Here is a 17,424-nt window from a genome sequence, read left to right as displayed (position 1 = left end):
ATTTCTGAGGCACACCTAGGAACGCGCGGTTGCCGCAAAGGAGTGAGTGTGCGACCCTGACTTTACTTCAGAAAGCGCTTCAGAGTCCGTTGTGGGCAATTGTCCAACTTATTGCCCAAGACTCTCTTTCCCGAGGTGCAGCGCGACTCATCATCGCCGCAGCCCTCTCTGAGGTCTTTGTGGACTCCATTTCCCGGCGTGCCACGCGGCTCTCTGTGAGGGCCTAGAGCGGCGACGGCGTCGCGTAGGGCCGGCGGACTGCATCTCCCAGCGTGCCCCGCGGCGGGCGCTGGGCCGGAGCCGGAGCCCGAGCGGCGCGGCCTGGAAGAGGCCGGAGCCCGGGGGAGGCGGCGGCGGCGGCAGCGGCGGGGGCCGCCCGGGCAGCCCGAGCCCCGCGGCCTGGGCCTGCGCTCGGCGCCATGAGCGGTGGCGCGCCTTCGGGGGGCGGCCCTGGGGGCTCGGGCCGGGCGCGGACCAGCTCGTTCGCGGAGCCAGGCGGCGGAGGCGGCGGCGGCGGCGGCGGCCCGGGGGGTTCGGCCTCTGGCCCAGGCGGCAGCGGCGGCGGGAAGACGTCAGTCGGAGCCATGGGCGGGGGCGTGGGGGCCTCGAGCTCCGGGGGTGGCCCCAGCGGCAGCGGCGGAGGAGGCAGCGGCGGCCCCGGCGCGGGCACCAGCTTCCCGCCGCCCGGAGTAAAGCTGGGCCGTGAGTACTAGCGGTGCCCGTGGCGGGTGGAGATCGGATCCCTGAAGCTACTCAGACGTCGATCAGGTTCTTCTTTATGCTCAGGGAGGAGCTCGAGGTCACTGTGCCTTCCCAAACCGGGATCTGAGATCTACCCCCTCCCGGAGAGAAGGGTTCGGGGGGGTTACCATCACTTGGAGTTTAGAATTAGAATTAGTAATCCTCCAAAAGACAGGGTCACAGGTTCCTGTTCTTCCAGTCCCGAAGTCTTGGGTCCGTGAACCTTAAAAACAGGAATCTGATGTTGCCATCCATTCGAGAACGGATCAGGGGTCATTGTCGCTTGCAAATGGGGCTCAAGGGTTATTGTTTCTCAAGAGGACACGAATAAGATCACCACCACCCAGAGAAAGGATCTGAATTTGCTCCCCTTTAGAGCATGGGGGTTTGGAGTGAGTATCACTTAGAAGCAGGGATTTGGGCTTGCTGTGGCCCCAAAGAACAGGGCCAGGGCTTTCCAAATCTGATACCCAGTCATCTTCCCTTTTAAAACACTATCTGTCCATAATATGTAGAATTGTACACCCAATGGTGAAAATTAATGATTGCTGCTTCTTGAGGACAGATTGGAAGTCAGCATACTTTTCAGACCAAGTTCATAGTCACTAATATTCAAGAAAAGATGTCTTTCTTGAAGGGTTTCCTTTCACAGAAAACGGAATGGGGGCAGGGGCGGTTATCAGTCCCTCCCCTAGAATAAGGATGTGAAGTTATACCCATTTCATTATTCTGATGTATGATGTCATTGACTCTGGACAAATAGCTATATAGGATCCTCTCCCTCACTGACCCCTCTGAATGGATCTGATTCATCACTGACTTCTTTTCTTTGGGGAACCTTTCACCAGTTACCCCAAGAAGAGGGATCCCTGTCCTCCAAGAATGCCACCAACTTTTGCTGCCATCGCAGAATGTTTTGGGAATTTTCCTTTAAAGGACTGGGGCCAGGATAAACCCTTGATGACAGAGATCAGGTTCACCATTCTCACTATTAAGTGTTCGTCCATTAGGGACCAGTTACATACACAATAGGGTCTGGGGCTCTGAACCTCACAGCTGAGGTCAGGCCAGTGCTTTTTTCTAGCCCCAGAGTATTTGGGTAAGAGCTAATTGTCTCCCAAAAGTGAGAGTTAGGGCGCTGGCACTCCCTACGGAAAGAGTCATTCTTTTCTGTCACCAGAAACCAGTGGTGAAGTTACCAGCTGCACTTAGGGAGGACTTAAGAGATCACTGTCCCCCAAGTTGTGGGAAAGGTTAGGGCTTTACTGACATAGAAGTACCTCAGGGTTCCTGCTCTCAAGTGGAAGAGGTTAGGTCAGGCTCTCCCTAGAGAGGAGGGAGCAGAAGGCAGTTAGCTCTCATCATGGATGGATTCAACATCTGGGAGTGGTGGTGCCTCCTCACATCAGGAGGGACCAGTAATTTGCTGCTCACCAGAAGTGGAAATTAGAGGTTACCAACCCTGGTACACCAAGAGGTTTTGTGTGTCAGTATTCTCCCCTATGGAGGAGTCAGGATTTGGGGTTCCCTGAAGGGAAGACGGGGAAAGGAGGCATCTAGGAGCCACCTTTGAAGATGGGGGAGGGCCAAAGACCGTCCCCCGCCCCATAAGCTTCCTGTAGAGACTCCCTGCCCTCTCACAGCCTCAGGATGGGGTGGTGGCCCGAGGGGAAAGGTCAGTAGATTGTGTGTTCCCTTTGCTCCCCAGGTGACAGTGGGAAGGTGACCACAGTGGTAGCCACTCTAGGCCAAGGCCCGGAGCGCTCCCAGGAGGTGGCTTACACAGACATCAAAGTGATTGGCAGTGGCTCATTTGGGGTCGTGTACCAGGCACGGCTGGCAGACACCAGGGAATTGGTGGCCATCAAGAAGGTTCTCCAGGACAAGAGGTTCAAGGTAGCTTGCGGGGAACGGGGATCAGGAGGTTTGACTGCATATGATTGGTGGGGGAACTCCAGCAAGAGTGCTGGACTTGGGTTTGTACAGGGGGTCTGAGCATGGGCCAGAGGAGAAGAGAGTGAGCTGTGTGGGGATATGGATTCCAGGAGAACCCAGAGCTGACTTTTATTGGGCTCTTGTTCTTCGTAAGTGCTTTGTAGGTGAGTTTAACTTAACGCAAAGATTCTCTGAGGGTAGGTGCTGTTGTTACTCCCATTCTAAGCAAGCAGAAGCTGGAAACTGAGACTCAGATAAGAGAATTGCACAAGGTCAAGTCTAGAATCTGATTCCCAAGCACTTCACCTTAACCACTGAGTTACTCTGCTACCCAGAAGAGAAAGGAAGCTGGTGGGGCTGATGATTCTGTCTGCGAAGGTCAGGCTCTGCCCCCCGGGTCTGGCACTTGCTGGGAGAAATCCTGCCTGTGCTGCAGATGCCTGGGTGTGGGGCCCGGTCACCCCTGAGGAAGGGGTCCTTTTCCTCATTCATATATAGTGCCCTGTGAGCTGGTAGAGGCCCTTTGGATCCTGTGTAGTCGGGATGTAGGAGAAACAGCCTGGGCTGAAGAAACCAGGTCAGAGTTTAGGTCTCGGGCAGTGAGGACTCTCAGGGGCAGGTCTTCCTCCAGGGCGCTGGTCAGAATTTGATTATAGGTAAGTCCCGAAAGTGAGAGGAATCTCAGGATAGGGGCCTCTGAGGCCCCAGGGGGGAACAGAGGAGAGGGAAGAGTGCTAAGACAGGTCTTCTGGGAAGAGGTTGAGGCTGGATCTCTACTGGGAAGGTGAGGATGAGAAGCCTGGAGGCCAGGACTCAGGATCCGAGCGCCCAGATGCCTTCCGTGAAAGCAGTGGAGTGGCATGGGGACTCGGGCATCTGGATGGCCCCTCCCTGTCTAGTGTTGCTCGTACCAGGCAGGGAGGTGGGCCTCATGTGGCCACATCATGTGATTTTGAAGAGAAGCTGAAAAACTTAGATTTACATGTGAAGTCATTTGCTTTGTAAATCTGAACAAAAAATCAAACATTTTTAAGAAGTACGCTGCAGGAAGCACGTGTAAGTGATCTGACTTTAGTTGTGTGTGAGGGGAGCTAGGGATGAGTTAGGGCTGCTCCATCTGGGGCCTTGGAGCTAACGCATGGAGTGGCTGCTTGGCCCTGCCGGCAGGAATGGGAGTAGAGCTGTGGTGAGGGGTGCTCGGGAGGGGAGGCAGGGAGAGTGGCTTGTCTTCTGAGGCTCTCTTCCCTTGCCCCCTAAGAACCGAGAGCTGCAGATTATGCGTAAGCTGGACCACTGCAACATCGTGAGGCTGAGATATTTTTTCTACTCCAGTGGGGAGAAGGTGAGACCTGGGTGTGGGGATTCCTCTGCTTGGGCTCCACCCGTCTGCCTGCCTTTCTCATGGCTGCTCGTCCCTTCCCCCGTTATTCCCCACACACCTTCCTCCCCCTCTTCCTTGCTCATTTCTCATGACGCCTCACACCTCTCCTTTGCTCTCTGCAGAAAGACGAGCTTTACCTAAACCTGGTGCTGGAATACGTGCCCGAGACAGTGTACCGGGTGGCCCGCCATTTTACCAAGGCCAAGTTGAGCATCCCTATCATCTATGTCAAGGTAGGCAGGCTGGCGGGCCGCGGGAGTCCCGCCTACCAAGTCAGGCGCTCCAGACAGACTCTCCCGTCATTTCCAAGTTTATGTTGGTCTCTAGAGGCCTCACGTGCCTTGCCCTTGTCCCTACATCCTCAGAGATGGAGCTCCCCACAGGCAGGGCAGCCAGGCCGAGGCCTGATGCAGTCAGGGAGGCAGGCTGACCAGGGCTGGGGAGGCTGCACGTTACCGGCTCGGGTCCACGCCAGGAGCCCACTGGCACCAAGCGGTGTTGGTGCGGTCAGCTCAGAATCGAGGTGGGGACTTAGAATGCAGAGGCACAATGAGGTCAGAGGCCTGGCCCGTGGAGCCCTGGCAGAGGGGGGTGGGAAGGAGGCAGGGTTGGAGGAAACTTAGTGTCCATGGCACCAGGGACTCAGGCGTCTGCATGGCCTGCGGAGGCTCATTCCCCTGGCGCTGTGCCCTGTGTGTTACTGTCCCTAAGGACGGGTTTGAGTGGGTGACTGGGTGAGTGGGCGGGCTTCGGGATGCTGTGGAGGATGGGACCCGAGCAGCCAGCTGCACGGCGGGAGGAGGGTGGGCTCGCATTTGCGGAGGTTGCATGGGCCGGGCCGTCTTTCCTTCCACTGACTTTAAGCATCCCAGGCCTGGGGGGTGCTGTGGGACTGCACTTCTCTGGGGGGCAGGTGGTGGTGATCTGGTCTGTGGACTGTGTCCTGGACCCAGCACTGAGCAGCTCTAGAGGTCCCACTGACTGCAACGCAGACTGCTCCAGAAGAGCTCTCAGTTTAGCAGGGTAGACAGGCATCATCACAGAGAACTATAAAACTACCAACAATGGCCAACCCGGAAGAAGCACAGGGATTCTGCAAAGAGGAGGTCCCTAGCCCTGCCTGCTTTGGGAGTGAGAAGGATTGAGGAAGGCTTCTGGGAGAAGACTGGGCACAGGGCAAGAAGGTGGCATCTCTGGCCACAGGCACTGGGAACAGAGGAGGCGGTGCCCAGGAGGTGGGCCTGAGCAGTTACACATGCCGGGCAATGGACGAAGCCCTGGGGCTGCAGGAGCAATGGAAACACAGAGATCCCTGCTCTTGGCACTTAACGTCCTAGTCAGGAGGAAAGAGAATAGCAGAAAAATCCAGGTGGAGAGGGGCTGGCGTGAGGGTGGTTTTGACTGCTGAATGAAGGAGGCTGTGCCCTTCCTACAGCCAGTGGTTTTCTTGGTGAGGCTCCCCAGCCTGCTTTAAAACAAGGCCTTCCTGATGTATCTGTCTTGTCCATCAGGCTTCTGCCGAAGTGTGTGTTTGAAGCAGTGGTTTCCAAAGTGTGGACCGGCACCAGCACTAGGGGGCTGGCTGCAGAGCCTCGTCCTGATCTACCGAATCAGAACCTCTGGGAGTGGGCCCTGCAGTCCTTGTTTTAACACGGCCTCCACGTGATTCTGGTGCTCACCAAAGCTTGAGAACCAAGGGGCAGCGGAAGTGTTTTCAAGACAGGGAGAGTGGGCCTGGAAGGGCTCTGCAGGCCGAGATGGTGGAGCAGGGGTGTGCTCTGCGGGGAGAGCTGGGCTGGAGTTCTGCTGTCCCCTGCCCACCCCAGGTGTACATGTACCAGCTCTTCCGGAGCTTGGCCTACATCCACTCCCAGGGTGTGTGTCACCGCGACATCAAGCCCCAGAATCTGCTGGTGGACCCCGACACTGCTGTCCTCAAGCTCTGCGATTTTGGCAGGTGGGCCTCACCTGGGGTGGGCTGGGTGGCTGAAGGGGCGAGGAGGGATCCTGACCCTTGGCCTGTGTTGACTCCTGCCCATATCTTCCCACAGCGCAAAACAGTTGGTCCGCGGGGAGCCCAATGTCTCCTACATCTGTTCTCGCTACTACCGGGCCCCAGAGCTGATCTTCGGAGCCACCGATTACACCTCATCCATCGGTCAGACTTGGTCGGGGGGTAGCAGTCATGGCAGTTTTTGAGGTCCTTCTGTGTGTCTGCCAGGCTCGGTGATAAAGCGTAACACCTGTTCCTTTAGCTGGTCCTCACAAATTCAGGAAGGTGACGCTGTCATAGGTGTATTTTACAGTCTAAAGCTTAGAGTGGTGAGGTCACCTGCCCACAGTCAGGTGGGACTGGGCAGGGCTGAGCTTTGAAAACGGACCTGACTCCAGAGTCCAGAGAGCCCTGGAACCTCCCAGGAAGTCCTTTCTCCTCAGTCAGCAGGAGGGGCTGACAGTGACCTTGGGGGAATCGGGAGGTGAAAGGCTTTGCCACCATGAAGGTGTGACCTGTTCACAGGGCCTCGATGTCCTTCCCTGTTGCTGGGGGTGAGAGTGCCAACTTGCAGGCATGAGGAGAGGGTGTGAAAGTGTTCGGAAGAGAAAGTTCATCAGCTTTGCGAGGAAACTTCATGGTCCCTAGGTGTGAACTTGTGCTGTGGGGGTCAAGGTACAGGGCTGGAAGGGGTGACTAACCAGGCCACGGCTATTTCCAAGTGCGAGAGAGAGGCCAGAAGTGAGTAAGGCAGCTCATTTAATGCTTTCCTTTCCTGAGGCCCGGAGAACACAGGTGTCTCTTCTGGGCCTGTTGATGTGTCCTCTGAGGCTGCAGAGAAAAGGCTTACTGGGATCAGAATGGAGAGAGGCGATGGAATCCTCTAGATTGGAGAGTACGGCGTAGTCAGGCAGACTTGGAGGTTCAGTCAGGCTTCTGTGTTCCTATGCTGTGTGACCTTGTGCAAGGCCCTTTCTCTCTGAGCCAAGAAAATGGAGCTCTTGGCATTTCTCAGGGTGATCATGAAGGACAGAAATGGTTGCCCGGGGATGGGCATGGTAGCTCTGACCCTCCCCTGTTCTTCTTCAGATGTGTGGTCGGCTGGCTGCGTACTGGCTGAGCTCCTCTTGGGCCAGCCCATCTTCCCTGGGGACAGTGGGGTGGACCAGCTGGTGGAGATCATCAAGGTGAGGGCAGGGCCATGGCGGGCAGGGACTGGGCTCAGGGCCAAGGACCTTGGCTCAGACCCCTTCCTTTCCCTACAGGTGCTGGGAACACCAAGCCGGGAACAGATTCGCGAGATGAACCCCAACTACACGGAGTTCAAGTTCCCTCAGATTAAAGCTCACCCCTGGACAAAGGTGGGGCAGGGCTCGGGGTTCAGGCAGCGTGGCTGAGGTCCCCACTGGAGGCCAGCTGGTCTGGGGACCTGGCTACAGTCATGGCTCAGTTAACTTTGATCACATGGCACAGTTTAAAGCTGAGGACCCCCAGTAAATCCCAGAGGCCTGCTTTCAGATGGGGAGACAGGCTCACAGCACAGCAGGGCCCAAACAGTCATGGGACCGGAGCGGGTTGCTCATCTGATACAAGCTCACCTCCCCTCGAGAGGCTGCGCGTCAGTTTCCTCATCTGGAAAGCGGGGTTGGGGCGAGCAGGAGCACTCCAGTGCCCAGGGCCTCAGCCATCTCCTCTGCACCCCCAGGTGTTCAAATCGCGGACGCCGCCCGAGGCCATCGCGCTCTGCTCCAGCCTGCTGGAGTACACCCCCTCCTCGAGGCTCTCGCCACTGGAAGCCTGCGCGCACAGCTTCTTCGATGAACTGCGATGTCCTGGAACCCAGCTCCCCAACAACCGCCCGCTCCCCCCACTCTTCAATTTCAGTCCTGGCGGTGAGAGCCCAGCCTGGGATCTGGGGTGCTGGAGGGGCAGCTGGAGACAGCGAAGAGCTTGGTGTGGAAGACCGGAGTAGAGAGCTGAGGGTGGGCTGCAAGGCAGTCGTGGGGCTCAGGAAATACACCCCTGAGGCAGGGACACCCCAACCCACCTCATCTGCACTCTGCGATCTCCCGTGTTAGGCTCCTTCCAGTTTTATTTAAAGTGTTCAGTGGCTACATCTATCCCTATCTGGTGCCCCTTTCTAACCAGGACTGGGTCGCCAGGTGCCCTGGCCCTTGACTAGACATGTCCATTCCTGTCTCTAGAACTCACCATCCAACCATCTCTCAATGCCATCCTCATCCCTCCTCACTTGAGGTCCCCGGCGGGCACTGCCTCCCTCACCCCATCCTCACAAGGTAAGTTGGAGGCCATCTCCTGTGCAATAAAGCTGCATTTCTCAGTGTATGGGTGGGTGGGTGGGGTTCTTACAGCCCCCGAGTTTACTGCAGAAATTGTTGACAGGATGTTTCCCATGTGAATGGCCACCTTTGTATTGCCTGTATTTTGTGTTCAGATGCAAACTGGAAAACGAAAGACATACATTTGGCCTGCACAAACAGTTAAATTTGTTCCTCCCATTTAAAAATGAGAGCTATTTTATGTGCAAATCCAGATTTCCTGTTTCTCTTGGGGAAGAAATCAGACTGGCAGCAGTGGGCCTGCCTCTGCTCAGGGCGGTCCTGCCAGCTAGAGCTGAGGTCCGGCTGCCCCCTGTGCTAGGGGGGCTTTGCTCCCTTGTGAGTCAGTGACCAACCTGGCCCTTTGGCGTCTGAGTTTGAAACCCTCGACCTAAAGTGACAGCTTTCGGTTTCTAATGTAGCATCTCACACCAGCTTCCTGCCTTGGGGTGGCGGGGTGGGGGTGGGGGGCCAACAGGCCCAGGTTAACCATCTGCTCCTTCCCCCGCTCAGCTTTAAGTGAGGCTCAGACCAGCTCGGACTGGCAGTCGACCGATACCACAACCACCCTCACTAACTCTTCCTGAGGGCGCCACCGACTACCCTTCGATCTGGGAGCCCTGTGTGGGGCTGGGAAGGGGGGCCATAGCCCACCAAGCTCCTGCCCTGACTGGGCCCCTAGACCAGAGGGCAGAGGTAAACAAGTCCCCACCCCCCCTCCAGTCCCTCCCTCACCAGCCTCACTCCTGCGGTGGGCTTTTTAAGAGGATTTTAACTGGTTGTGGGGAGGGAAGAGAAGGAAAGACAGGGGATGGGGGGCATGAGGACCTTCCACCCCCTCAGCCTCCCACCCTCCCCCCAGGTCTCCACCTCCTCCAACCCCCTCCCCTACTGTGTCCCTTGTAAATAGAACCAGACCAGCCCCTCTCCTCCTCTTCCCCCACCTTGCCCCCGGGTGTAAATAGATTGTTATAATTTTTTTCTTAAAGAAAATGTCGATTCGCACCGTCCAACCCGGCCCCTTCCCCTCCTACAGCTGTGTCCCTGCTCCTGTCCTCTGCCCCTAAGGCCTCCTCCCTCCTCTCCCAACCCTGGAGGGCAGGGGCAGTGGGGGAGCTCCTGATGTCTTAGTTTTCACAGTAAGGTTTGCCTGTGTACAGACCTCCGTTCAATAAATTATTGGCATGAAAACCTGCTTCCTGTCTAGACACCTGTTTTCACAGAGGTGAGGGAGGGCTTACGGTGGGGGGGGGGGGTGGGCTGGGACAGAGTGGGCTGCGTCTCAGGCAGGGGAGCAGGGTGGAGTGAACCCAGGCTGGCCCAGGCCTCCTGTGCCTCAGCTCTGTGCACGTGGTGAGCTGCCTCTGGGTTACCCACCGCAGCACACATCTGCTTCCACTTAGGGAGGGAAGCACCATCACTCCCAGGTGACTGGTGAAAGAGCTGGCCATCAGGTAAGTCAGGGCCACAGAACATAAGTGGCAGTCAAAGTTTGAATAAAGGGCTCCCTATATCATAGCCTGAGCCACCTGCCGCTTAAGGGGGACACAGGATGATGAGGGGGGTCACTTGGGCCAAAACAACCTTGATACAGACTTGGTGGGCATGGATGGGGGCAGAGGAGCCGTTTCCAAACCCTAGCAGAGAGCCCCAAGCCTTCATTGCTGTCTTAAACAGGACCCTACTGTGCCCACCTCTAGGGATGGTGGGAAGTGACAACTTTGGGAAGGTTGTTGCAGAGGACCTGATTTTTCGCCTTGCTTTGTAAACATGCTGGGGCCAGATGGTGGGGCTGTGGCAGAGCGAAATGGCATCTCCTCCACATGGTGCCAATGGTAGCGAAGGCAAGAGGCCCTAGAAGTAAAAGGGGGCCTGGAGAGGAGCAATTGAACTATCCAGTACTGGACTCCACTTGTGAAATGGGAGCGTTCTGAACATACCCGAGGGTGTTCAGGGACTGCTCCTATGGTATCTGGGCTCTGCTATCTCATGAGGTGAGCCCCAGGGCATCTGTATACTGACGGCCCAGAGCAAACCCTGCCCCTCCCTGCTCAGCACCATCAGCTGTCAGCTTGTTTGTAGGATGAACACCGAGAGCAGGTGGACTGGATGAGGGAAGGCTCTGGATGAGGGGCTGACCTTGGGTTCCTGGGGGCCCCTGCCTGCTGCTCACACCAGTGGGCCATGAGGTTCCCAAGGGTGTCCCTACACCCTACACCCACCTCCCTGGCCTCTGTCCAGGTCTGGCCCCATTCTCTCCTTCCCAGCCCATCTTCAGCTTCCTCCTTGCCCCACCCTGATGGATGCCAAAGAGCCCTAACCCCACAGAGAACCCTTACCCCATCTCATCCCCTGCACTTCCCTAACTTCTGAGGCTGGCTTTCAAGGCCTTCCCAGGTCTAGACTTCCCCCTACCTCATCACCCCTCCTTTGGGCAGCCTCCCTCCTGGACACCTCAGCCACAGCCTGTCCTGCCGTACTTGTCCGAGCACCTTGGTTTAGAGGCCCGAGAGGAGCCTGCCCCATGGGCCTGCCACAAGTGATCTGCTTTCATCTGGAGAGCAAAGGACTGTCAGCCCGACGTAACCTCAGAAAACGGGGATTCCTTCCTGTTCCCAAGACCTTTTTCTCTTTCGTGGCCCCTTAAGCCCAGTTCCTTTCCCTGCAGTTACACTGACTCCTCTGAGCCACCACCCCCTGTGCTGGTTTCAGGTCACACTCAGCACCACTGGTTACAGATGCGGGCTGAAAGCACCACCTGGATTCAAATCCCGGCTGATGCCTCTGTCCAGCTCTGAGACCTTGGATGAATCTGTCCCGGTTTTCTTGGGGTAATACTGAGATGGCCTCACAGGCTTGCTGGGATCACACACAAGCACAGTGCTAACTGCAGCGCCTGCCACGGCTGCAGCCGAATGTCTGCCGTCACTGTTGTCAGTAACTGGACAATCTCTGAGTGCACCGAGAACGCAATGCCTTGCAGTGGTGTCTGCCTGTAGTATTGCCTTCCTCTTCTACAAGCAGATGTTTGCCTTTTCAAGGACTACCTCCTCTAGAAGCCTCTGACCCCTGACCTACGATGGAGTTTATTTCCTGCTCCGGCTCCTACTGCCCCTACACCTACCCACTGCCGCCCTGGGAACCCTGGGGCTGAAGTGTGCCTGCCCCGCCTCAGGCACCACAGACACCTGATTCATCTTTAGGCCCCAGCACACACAGGGTGGCCTTAGGACACCCAGGCTCAATAAATCAACAAGATACTCAGGGAACAAGGCCATCTGTACTTGGGTGTGTTCCTCCAACCCCTCTGTGTGGCTCTTGGGGCATAGCCCCTGTCTTGACTCATGCCTGGGTCTCCACTATCACCCATCTGCAGCTGAATACCCATCTTTCAGCTGGAAGTGAGATGAAAGAAGCCCAGAGAAGTCAGGTACCTTCTTCTACCAGGCAGAGCCAAATGCAGGGAGCCCAGAATCCAGGGAAGGCAAGGGTAGGGGCAGGCGGTGGAGAACAAGCAGAGGACCTGAAGAGGTATGTGACAGTGCCCAGGAAAGACCTGGCACATGGTCGGGGCTCAGGAAAGGTTACCTGACGTTGCTACGCACCAGGGTGATGCAGAGCAAAGTCTCGGAGAACCCCACTTTGCAACGCAGTGGGGTGACTTGGGACACACTGTATGGTGTCTCAGAGCTTCAGGGTCCCCTCAGGCAGAGAAAGGTGACACCTGGTGGGGTTGTTCTGAGGAGTCAGTAGGGAAGAGGCCAGGGTGGATGCTGGCACCCAGTGGGCACCAAAGTGGCTTGTCAGGGGGTGGTCCCCTTCTCCCCAGAGGTGCCTGCACTTGTTTTGCAACCAAATTTTTTTTATTGTTGCTCTTTAACTGTGTCACATGAAGGCTGTGTCCAACTGCAACAGCCCGCTCGCTTCAGAGGCCCCCAGGGCTGCCTGGCATAGCTGCAGTGTGTCTGCAAGGGCCAGCGGCTGGGAAGTCTCGATGATGGCAATGGTCTCCCCAAGCTCGGTGCACATGATCGTCTGCTGAGGCTCGGAGGGTGGGGGTGGGGCAGGAGGGGGCGACCGGGGAGGCTGCAGCGTCAGGGTCCGTGCCTGGGCGTGGACCCGCTGATGCAGTCGCAGGCCCGCCATGGCGCGGAACCAGCGGCCACAGGTCCCGCAATAGTAGGGGCTCTTGTTGTAGAGTCCAGTGATGGGAAGGCGAGGTGCGCGGGCAAACGCCACTGGCCGCAGGTGCAGTCTCCGGTGCTGCTGCAGGTTAGAGCTCTGTGTGAAGCGCTTGCCACAGTCCAGGCACTGGTAGGGACGCACGCCTGTATGGGTCAGCTGGTGGCGGCTGAGGTTGGCCAGAGAAGCGAAAGTCTTGCCACAGGCGTGGCACTGGAAGGGCCTCTCGCCCGTGTGCGTCCGGAGATGGTTGCGCACGTGGACCAGCTTCTTGAAGCCCTTACCACAGACGCCACAACGGTGCCGCCGCTCAGGGGGCCCGTGGACGGCGCGCCGGTGCCGGGAGAGCCGGGAGGCCGAGGCAAAGGACTTGGGGCACTGAGGGCAGGGCAGCTGGGCAGGCGGGGTGGGAGGGGCTGGGGGGGGAGGTGTGGGCTCGGCTGGAGCCAGGGAGGCCACCGCAGATGCTACCGTGGGTGGTGCTGCTGAGGGGGGTGCCCCACTCTTGCCTGCGTGCGTGCGCCGGTGGTAGAGAAACTTGGTCATGTTGCTGAATGTTTTGCCACAGCGGCAGCGATGCAGTGGGTTGGCAGTATGGGCCCGCCGATGGGCCACCAAAGTGAGCTCCGTGCCGAAGCCACGGCCGCAGTCCACGCAGAGGTAGCGGGCTTCACCACGGTGCAGCCGCAGGTGCTGCTCTAGGGAAGCTGCTTTCTTGAAGACCTTGGAGCAGGTTGTACACTCGTGGGTGCCACCCACGTGCGCCCGCCCATGAGCCAGAAGCCGGTTTGCAGAGCTGAAGCTGCGCTGGCACTGGCTGCAGTAGAAGGGGTGAGCTGCTGAGGCCGGGCCGTGGGATGGCCGCCGGTGTCGCCGGCGAGTCCCTGCTGAGGTACAGTGTGGGGGACCATCCCCACTGCCCTGGGCCTGGCCAGCTGCAGACTTGTCACCTCCCTTTGCATCGTCACCAACCTCGGCTGCTGCCTCTTCCTCTTCCTCTGTCTCTTCATTGTCATCTTCATCATCTTCCTCCTCCTCCTCTAGCCCATTGTGCTCTTCTTTCTCTAGGGAGTCAAAGTGGGTGCCTTGATGCTCCAAGAACTCCTCGGGGGTGGTACAGAGGGTAGAACACTCGGGGCACTCGTAGGGCTCCATCTTGACTTCGGGTGGAGAGGGGGGTGGAGGTGGTGGTGTGACGGGAGGCAGAGGCGGCGGCACCGGAGGTTTAGCTGCTGCAGTAGAAAGGTGCTGGGCCTTGCGGTGAGCCACCCACAGCTCAGGTGAGGGAAACAGCTCCTGGCAGTCTCCACACTGGTACTGGATCTGGCTTGCAGACTCCCGCAGGTGGGCGTCTTGGTGAGCAAGGAGCTCCCTGGGGGAGAGGATGAGCTGGCTGCACTCGCCACACTGGAAAGGCCCTTCCTCAGTGCCTGGCACCAGCTCCGGCTCCAGGCCAGTGTCCTGGGTGGTCAGTGTCTCCTCCTCTGTGACAGTGGGCACATGCTGCTCCTGGTGTGAGAGGACTTCTTCTAGCGTGTTGTAGAGGTTGCCACATTCAGAGCACATGAACTGGAAGAAGAGGGAGGAGGCAATGGCCTCCCCAGGTGTCATCTCAGTCAGCTCCGTTGACATCTCCATCTTCTCGCCTAATATCGGTGCTGACATCTCCATTACCCTTGGTGACATTTGTGTCGGCATCTCAGCTACCTCAGCCACTTCAGCCACCACCTCTGCCATTGTGCAGAAGGTGGTGCCTGGAGAAAGGAGGAGGGCCTAATGAGACACCAGGAACTCAAGGGGAGGGGGGATGTTTTAGGAGTTCCCTTGCCCACGTCATCACTCACCAGTCTCTACCAATCAGCAAGTCTGGATCCAGTGTTTATACCTCAGTCTTCAGTGAGCCCATGACTCAGTAGCTGAACTGCACCCCATGGCGCCCAGGTATCTGCAAGAGGGAGACAGCCCTCCTCAGTCTGGCCTCTGATGCCACCCTCCTTACCCAGAGGGCTGGTCACACCCTTTCCAAGAACATAATGTATTTTTGGGGGCTTCCTGGCTTTTGCCTGTGCATTTCCTCTCTGTACAGCATCTTTCCTCCATCTATGTGTGCACACAGAGATGCAGCAAAGTTTAAGAGCACAGGCTCTGGAACCACACTGCCCTTGGCTTGAATCTGAGCTCCACCACTTACTTTGTCTCTCTGAGACTGTCTTCTCACCTGTGAAATGGGCTAAAAGTAGTAATGACCACAAAGTCCCTGGTACTTGATCAAGGTTAGATAGAATCATTACTTGTAATTCTCCAGAAATTTTTTCTATCCTAAGTCTTTGATGCTGCTATTCTTTCTGGCAAGAAAGTTTTCTCTTCTTGTCTAACAAACTTCCACCCAGCATTTCCTTTTGTGAAGTCTTTTTAAATAACATATCTATATCCACAGGGTGGTGGCCACTCTCTCCTCCTTGGGGTTCTTTTTTTTTTTTTTGGCTGCAACTCTCAGCATGTGGGATCTACCTGGGTTTGAACCTGTGCCCCCTGCACTTATAACCACTGGACCACCAAGGAAGTCCCTCCTTGGGGTTCTTATAGTATTCTGTACTACCTCCATCATAGCAAATATCATAAACTTGAGATAAACTCATCAGACTGAGAAGGCTGGCAAGGCAGACGTGATTCATTGTAGGGGCTGCTGTCATCAACAAAACCACTGATCAAGTGCAGGGATTTTAACTTTTGAACTTCCCTCTATGTGCCCCCTATCTCCGTCTATTGGTGTGAGCTCAACCCAACCCAGGCCCCTTCACACAATGGGGGTTCAGAGTCCTTCAGACTGCCCCCATTCACGCCTCAGTAGTAATTTTCCAAATATAATCCCCACCATCTCCATTTCTTCTTCAACTCAACTGTTAGTGCCAGAGTTCAGCTTACAGCTCTGCACACACAAGTTTCTGCACCTTTCAGCATGTGGGATCTGCCCCCGACAAGGGGTCGAACCTGTGCCCCCTGCACTAGAAGCACAGAGTTATATAACCTGTATGGCCAGGGAAGTCCCTCCTTGGGGGTTTTTATGGTCTCCTGTGCCACCTCCATCATCACAGATATCATAAACTTGGGACAGAGCTAAAAATGTTAAGCTCCCAGAGGTCTCATCACAATAGGCACTGAGTATATTTGCTGAATGAATAATGCTCCTTTCAGGAAGTGAGGCCCTGAGAGTTTAAGGGTCTCTGCGCACATTCCACTTTTCCCACCAGACCAGCCCTCCTAATAAACTGTGAATTCCCACAATAACAAGGCCCAGCACTGGGCCTTGCTATCAGCTGGTATCCAGTAAAAAAATCCTCCTTGCATAAATAATTCATTAAAAGCCCAAGAGATAACTTTTTGACTCCTTCCCTAATTTTTGAGTTGCCCGGGGCCCTGGCACACAAAAGACATTCAACAACGGATCTTCCAGGAAACCAGGGGCCTGAGAGTTCAACTTTTCATTGTTTACAGCTCTGCTGCCAAAAGAGAATTCCCCTTTAGCAAGGCCCAGCGCCTGGTGCAAGGCTTTTACACAGGAGGCACCCAGTAAATGTGTAGAACATGGCCTAAAAGACCTGAAGTGTGGACTTTCCTAGTCAACATTTCCCATTTCCCAATCCTGGATTGTGAACTACTGAGGGGAAAGATGGGTTTATTTAGGAGATCAACAGAAGTCTTTCAGGAAAGAGCCCACCAGGGGCCTGGAAGTTCAACTTTTCTAAGACACAACCCTTTTCTCTGACCAAACTTATCAACGCCGCAGCCTGAGAGAGCCCTGCAGTGGGGGGCCTGCACGCCACAGGCGCTCAGTCAACGCTACAGGGCACCGAGGAAGGAGCGCTCTTTCCACTCCGCGCCGCTCCCGCCCTAGCGCAGGCCTCAAAGCTCCTCAACCCTCGGTGTCCCCTTCGTTCTCCCTCCGCCCTCTCCGTATGCCCAGCGTTCTCTTCCCCGGCCCGCCCCGGGGCGCCCTCACCCGTCTCTCTCACCTCCTGCAGCCCCCGCCGCTCTTGACACAGACCCTCAGTTCCAGGCGTGCGGGACCCCTCACTATTCACACCTCCCATTGGGCGGCTCCCTTACCCCTGGCAGCCAATCAGAGCCGAAAGCGGAGGGCACGCGCCCTTGCGCCTGCGCGTGGTCGCTCGGGCGGGGCTCGGCGAGTTTCTCCACGCACGCAACTGCGCCCTGTGGGCGGGGCTCCGGGCTCGGAGAAGCGCCTGCGCAGTTCTCCTGGGTAGCTCTACCGCCAAGTCTGAAAGTTGAATGGAAAGAAGTGGGCATCACCGGAAAGCAAGGGACCATGGAGTGGACTGGGTGGCAGGAGACCTTAACAGAAGTGTAATTTTATAGCTGAAGAGACAGAGCATCTGAGAGAACAACTTTGGAGTCAGACACACTTGGAGTATTTCCCCTCTGTGGGCCTCACTTTTACTCCTGAATAAAATGGGCTTGAATCACATCTACCTCAAAGGCTGTTGAGGGGGTTAGATGAAATCAATCAGGTAGAAGCACTCAACACAGGGCCTGATACAACGCGGATGCTCACTATAACCCATCTAACCTGGACATAGTCCTTCCCTGTTTGTAAAATTGCTTTCCCTTCCCTCCCACTCTTGGGTCAATTTAATGATATTCACTTATTGGACGCCTACTGTGTGTCTGGCCCAGGACTGGGTTTCGAGAGGTGACAATTGCCATAAAAGAGGGGATTCCCTGGTGACTTAGAGGGTAAAGAGTGCCTGCAATGCGGAAGACCTGAGTTAGATCCCTAGGGTGGGAAGATCCCCTGGAGAAGAACATGGCAACCCCCTCCTCCCCACCCAAAA

At 56.4% G+C, this 17,424-nt stretch overlaps 2 protein-coding genes across 3 annotated transcripts; one reads left to right on the top strand and one right to left on the bottom strand.

The window, feature by feature from the left end:
• Positions 1 to 323: 323 nt before the first annotated feature.
• Positions 324 to 9,584, top strand: GSK3A (glycogen synthase kinase 3 alpha). Of its 2 annotated transcripts, XM_040252748.1 has the most exons (12): positions 363 to 702; positions 2,450 to 2,637; positions 3,935 to 4,018; positions 4,180 to 4,290; positions 5,884 to 6,014; positions 6,109 to 6,215; positions 7,140 to 7,237; positions 7,316 to 7,411; positions 7,756 to 7,942; positions 8,255 to 8,347; positions 8,903 to 8,953; positions 9,237 to 9,366. In XM_040252748.1, exons 1-12 carry the CDS (start codon positions 420 to 422, stop codon positions 9,293 to 9,295), a joined length of 1,488 nt encoding a protein of 495 aa, XP_040108682.1. In that variant the 5' UTR covers positions 363 to 419; the 3' UTR covers positions 9,296 to 9,366. The 2 variants fall into 2 exon arrangements, with proteins under 2 accessions (XP_040108681.1, XP_040108682.1); XM_040252747.1 differs by having other exon boundaries at positions 324 to 702; positions 8,903 to 9,584.
• A 2,066-nt stretch (positions 9,585 to 11,650) lies between these two features.
• ZNF526 (zinc finger protein 526) lies at positions 11,651 to 16,682 on the bottom strand. The gene is made up of 3 exons (XM_040252696.1): positions 16,585 to 16,682; positions 14,416 to 14,516; positions 11,651 to 14,325 (listed from the first exon to the last, which is right to left on the bottom strand). The coding sequence occupies exon 3, from the start codon at positions 14,306 to 14,308 to the stop codon at positions 12,275 to 12,277; it is 2,034 nt and encodes a 677-aa protein (XP_040108630.1). The 5' UTR covers positions 14,309 to 14,325; positions 14,416 to 14,516; positions 16,585 to 16,682; the 3' UTR covers positions 11,651 to 12,274.
• Between the last annotated feature and the right edge of the window lie 742 nt (positions 16,683 to 17,424).

The sequence above is a fragment of the Oryx dammah genome, unplaced genomic scaffold, assembly GCF_014754425.2.
Source record: "Oryx dammah isolate SB20612 unplaced genomic scaffold, SCBI_Odam_1.1 HiC_scaffold_13, whole genome shotgun sequence".
In the NCBI taxonomy this organism is placed as follows: Eukaryota; Metazoa; Chordata; class Mammalia; order Artiodactyla; family Bovidae; genus Oryx; species Oryx dammah.
This window is presented reverse-complemented; position numbering and strand designations above follow the sequence as displayed.

What these genes read in the sequence shown, in the direction of transcription:
- GSK3A (XM_040252748.1), top strand. Translation starts at nt 420, where the DNA reads ATGAGCGGTGGCGCGCCTTCGGGGGGCGGCCCTGGGGGCTCGGGCCGG. An exon ending in CTTCAATTTCAGTCCTGGCG is followed by an intron (nt 7,943 to 8,254) that starts GTGAGAGCCCAG and finishes TCCTGTCTCTAG; the next exon opens with AACTCACCATCCAACCATCT. An exon ending in GCAGTCGACCGATACCACAA is followed by an intron (nt 8,954 to 9,236) that starts CCACCCTCACTA and finishes CCCCTCAGCCTC; the next exon opens with CCACCCTCCCCCCAGGTCTC.
- ZNF526 (XM_040252696.1), bottom strand. Translation starts at nt 14,308, where the DNA reads ATGGCAGAGGTGGTGGCTGAAGTGGCTGAGGTAGCTGAGATGCCGACA.